This window comes from Lolium perenne, chromosome 3 (assembly GCF_019359855.2).
Source record: "Lolium perenne isolate Kyuss_39 chromosome 3, Kyuss_2.0, whole genome shotgun sequence".
NCBI lineage: Eukaryota > Viridiplantae > Streptophyta > Magnoliopsida > Poales > Poaceae > Lolium > Lolium perenne.
The window spans coordinates 1983883-1988359 of record NC_067246.2 but is presented as its reverse complement, the minus strand read 5'-3'; the positions used below and the strand labels follow the sequence as shown (position 1 = coordinate 1988359).

Below are 4477 nucleotides of genomic sequence, written 5' to 3'. Positions count from 1 at the left end.
TTGACCACGACCTCAACCATGGCTATGTTTACAACTACACATCAGAAATAATTCTATCAAAGCGTCGCATCGTCACTTGCGTCCACAACACTCCCCCTATAACTATTCCAGGAAATAGAAGACACTAGAAAAGGACATTGACGATGACTAGCTGGAGAAGATGATGGAAGCACGGGATTACAAATTCATATACAATCGGCGGCTTTACTCGCACTATGACTGAGGAAGAATGTTAGAATGTGTATGAGACGAGTTAGGATTGACTAGGCCTCTAGATCATCTTGTACTCGAAGTATCTCGCTCATCTGTTTTACATGTATATTTATACCTTTTGAGGATCCAATCAATACAACAACACAAGTTCGGGATCTACAACTTGGAGATCGTGTTCATACGTAATGTTGCTTCTACTAGCTAGTTGTCGTTTCCAGCGCCTGAGGCCGTGGCGCTCCCGTTCTTCCCGTCGACGACAACCTCCATCATGGGTACCTGACTGGCCTTGACCTTGTGGGCCTCGAGGATCTGCTGGGTCGACTTGTAATAGATGGCGTACAGGATCACCTGCCCCACCGCGAAAATGACGCCCAACACATTGGGAATCTGCATTGAAAGATTACAAATTTAATCTTGACCAAGTCGCAACCTGAAAAACGTGATCGAACCGGAAAAGATTTCATAATGCCAAGAGGTGTGCTTCTGTGCTTTCCAGAATTTTTTTGCACAACTTCTAAAGCAAACCAAAGGCTGTGATTAGAAGAGCTAATCAACCTGCTTTCATTAAGGAAAAGGGCAATTTAGTCACTGCACTTAATTACTACTATTAGTTAATATCACGCCACAGCGGGACCGAAACTGCAGCGTGCACAACTACCCCACGACCCACGTACTCGTTCTGTTCTCATGGCTGCCGTATTAAGTCAAGGCTGTTGCCGACGGCGGCCGGACATAGAGAAGATGGGCAGATGGCTGATCAGCATTCATTCGCAGTCTTCATACAAACAGGAATACGTCGTGCGGGAGAAGCCATGTCGATGTTGGTCCGAGGCGGTGGTCGGCAACAGCCGTGAAGCTTCATCTCCACCAGCACCGCATCCGGCCGCCGGCAACGGCCGTGAAGCTTTGTTCCGCAGACCATAAGAACGAGTGCGTGGATCATGCGTCCTGGGTAGTTGCACAGGGTGCAGTTCATGTCTCGCTCTCACAGGATATTAATTACGAGTAGTAACTGCAATTCTGGATGTGCAGTGACCGGATGGCCCATTCTTAACGAAAGGCCTTTGCTCTTTGCTTTAGAAGTCGTGCAAAAAAACTTCCGGAAAGCACAGGAGCACACGCCTAATGCCAAACATGTGTTTGGTACAAGAGAACACTTTTAGTTCGCCTATAACTGCATGCTGCATGGCCCATATGGAGTCTCCGTTTGCAAATACGTGTAGCTGGGTCTCCATTTTAAGTTTCCCATTCTACCCGATGTTAGCAAAACATAGACTGTCCTATGATGGTAGTAAAGCCGTATTCCCAGCACAAAAACATGCATGTTGAGGATCTGCGTCGAAAGAAAACCAATTCATTCGTAATTGTGAGGATTCGCCTAGAACTGCTACATTGACCGTGGAGTCTTAGTAAATCATCATTATTCAAACAAAAAGCTTAGTACTACCTCCGTTTTCATAGACAAGGATTTTTTTTTCAAAATTCAAACTATTTAATGTTTGACTAAACTTTTAGAAAAAAGTATTAGCATAACAATCCAAAATTAATAGAGTTAGATATATACATTCTGACATATATTTTCATATATTATCTGTATCATATCATAGTTCTTGATAAAAAATTTAATAAAATTGGTCAAACTCTACTTAGCTTGACTGTTTAAAAAAAATATAGATCTTATTCATTGAAACGAATAGAGTAAATCATCATTTATTGTCAGTAGGCTGTTTTTCCGGTTTCTATTTTTTTCTTTATTTTTTTGACCAGGCAAAGACATGACGCATTGTGGAGGTTACTTGTAGCAGTCTCAGATGCATGTCTAGCTAATGATCGTTGTAAAGAACAGTAAAAACAAGTGAAAACATTCATGCGTCTTAGATGACTTACGGTGATGTAGAGGTCGAACTTGATGAGAGCGTAGGCAGCCCAGCTGATGCCACATGCGAGCGAGGCCAAGGACAGAAACAGGGGCATATACTCCACACTCTTGGTCTGGATCACCATTTTCTGAAATGCGGACACTGAAATTAACATGATGAAAAGAAGCCCAACCATATTAAAGCCAATTAATTGTCTACTATGTCAATTCATCCAAAGTCCATGCAGTAAAACGGAAGCAACACTTGTACAGGTATATATTAAGCAGATCAGCATGAAGCATGAAAACTACAAGGAAATTGAGGTCTGTGTTTGTGAAGGGGAAACTAAGAAGGTTTGCAAGAAGAGAAAAGGGCCATGAGGAAATTTTAAAAAGTTGAGGAAAAAGGTACCGCGGCCACACAAGTTGAATTAAAAGTGAAGGATGGACAAAAAGAACACGAGTTTATTTGTCTTTCGGAAAAATATTTACACTGCTCAAGAGGTGGTCCCCGCAAAAATATTAGAGAGACCACGAGATTACTCATGAGTGCTTAGAGTCTGACGTTGGTCAATGAAATTACTATAGAGTAATCCAGCCTTCTTTTCAATTCATGTGTGCTTTATTCGCATTCGAACAGCACTTAGTCAGCATGAGCTGATCTCAGAATCAACCAATAAAATACTAGTACCACAAAATCTCACACGCATATACTAATTCCTTAGTGACAGGAGATGACGAGCGGTGATACGGATCGATGCGTACCATGACGGAGAGCGGCGCGGCGTACATGGCAGCCTCGAAGAAGACGCACAGGATGCCGACGACCATGGACCTGTGGGTGTGCGTGTGGGTGAGGTTGAGGACTAGCGCGGCGACAACGGAGACGAAGGCGACCTCCGCGACGAGGATGAGGAGGACCCGACGTCGGGCGGCACCGACGGAGTAGGCGAGGAATAGCGCGATGTAGTGGAGCTCGATGGTTATGCCGATAACGTTGATGGTGATGATGAGCATGTTGTGCGGCGTCACTGCCGGGAGGCCGTAGAGCAGCCACATCATGCAGTTCAGAAGCGTGGCGAGGTATGGCACGGCCGAGTACTCCTCCACCGTCTTATTCTTCCAGATGCCGTAGAACGTCGGCCTGGAAATTCCATGGTAGGGAGCGTGAGTTCTCTTGCGTGTTAGATTTTATCATTTTCGTTAATTAATCCCGTAATACATGCCATTTATGGTCCGGATATTGTGTGTCGATAGAGCACATCATTATCTATGTCTAGAGATTCTTTCAGAATTTTTTGAAACTTCAGAGTTGTGGTTTCAATTTTTTGAGAAAACCAAGCTCCATTGAGCTCGAGCTCAGTGAATTTTCACGCTATTTTGAACATTGATTCTTACACTGGGGATAGAAAGAGCATCACGGCAGTTACATTGCCTGCAAGACAGCCACAAAACGAAAAGTAAAATCAGGATTCAGGAGTAGATCTTGAAGAGCATCAGGAGCCAACAACACCCACGTGATTTTTGCTCGTCAAGGAGCGTTACAGAAGCAGAAGGTTTGAAAATGGACAGCGACGCACCTATCACCCCGATGGCCGTGCGGATGGTGTCCGGCGTCATGGTGGCTTCCCGCGGCGAAGGGACTGATGGATCTAGAGTGAAGGGATCGCCGGACTTTGGAGGGCAGCGGAAGGGACTTCCGGCGGCGAGAGTGAACTGCGACGGACGCGAGAGATGGATCGCCGGAGTTTGGAGGGGAGGGAAGAGATGGATCGGAGGATGATACAAGTGCAGCGGACCCCTCTCTCTTGCTGTCCCTGATCTGATGAGTGAATGGAAAAATTCCAAACGGGGTCCTTTAAATAGCAATCTCTTCTCTGTCAGGCTCTCTCTCCATGCACAGTGTATAGGCGATCCAGTCTCTATCTCTCTCTATAACAACCAGTCCAGACCACGTCTCTGTAACAACCAGGCCATGCAGCCATTCTGATCATCTTTTCTTCTTTGCACTGCTATTTCCTTTCGCCTTTTCTATTTTGGTAGTGCATATCCGTATCATCTTTTCTTTGTACTGCTATTTCTTTTGTCTTCTTTATTTTGGTAGTGCATATTCTCATTATTGGTCGAAGTTGAGGCCAAAAGGTATTGTGGCCACTTAATCAAGGTAGAAAGCAAATTAAAAGTATTGATCAAGATAGCTTAGTCGGTGAAGACACATACACAAGTGGGAGCAGCCAATTGATATTGCGTCTAGTGCTGCAATTCTAGCAAGGAAACTAAAGCTTCTAAGAGTGGCTCTTAAGCACTGGAAAATGTCTCTGTCGAAATTAAAGCTTCTCATTGACAAGTGTAATCTGGTCATCTTATTCTTTGATAACCTGGAAGAAGTTAGAGCTCTGTTCATTC

The 4477-nt window shown here is 44.4% G+C and overlaps 1 protein-coding gene across 1 annotated transcript; it reads right to left on the bottom strand.

The window, feature by feature from the left end:
- Nucleotides 1–272: 272 nt before the first annotated feature.
- LOC127340616 (bidirectional sugar transporter SWEET4) lies at nt 273–3912 on the bottom strand. Its single transcript, XM_051366358.2, has 5 exons — nt 3652–3912; nt 3470–3506; nt 2837–3215; nt 2101–2220; nt 273–600 (listed from the first exon to the last, which is right to left on the bottom strand). Exons 1-5 carry the CDS (start codon nt 3689–3691, stop codon nt 415–417), a joined length of 762 nt encoding a protein of 253 aa, XP_051222318.1. The 5' UTR covers nt 3692–3912; the 3' UTR covers nt 273–414.
- Nucleotides 3913–4477: the final 565 nt, after the last annotated feature.

Coding starts and splice junctions, on each gene's coding strand:
- LOC127340616 (XM_051366358.2), bottom strand. CDS start 3,691: ATGACGCCGGACACCATCCGCACGGCCATCGGGGTGATAG. Junction 3,507..3,651: donor CACGGCCATCGGGGTGATAG/GTGCGTCGCTGT, acceptor GCTGTCTTGCAG/GCAATGTAACTGCCGTGATG. Junction 2,221..2,836: donor CCGCGCCGCTCTCCGTCATG/GTACGCATCGAT, acceptor TCCGCATTTCAG/AAAATGGTGATCCAGACCAA.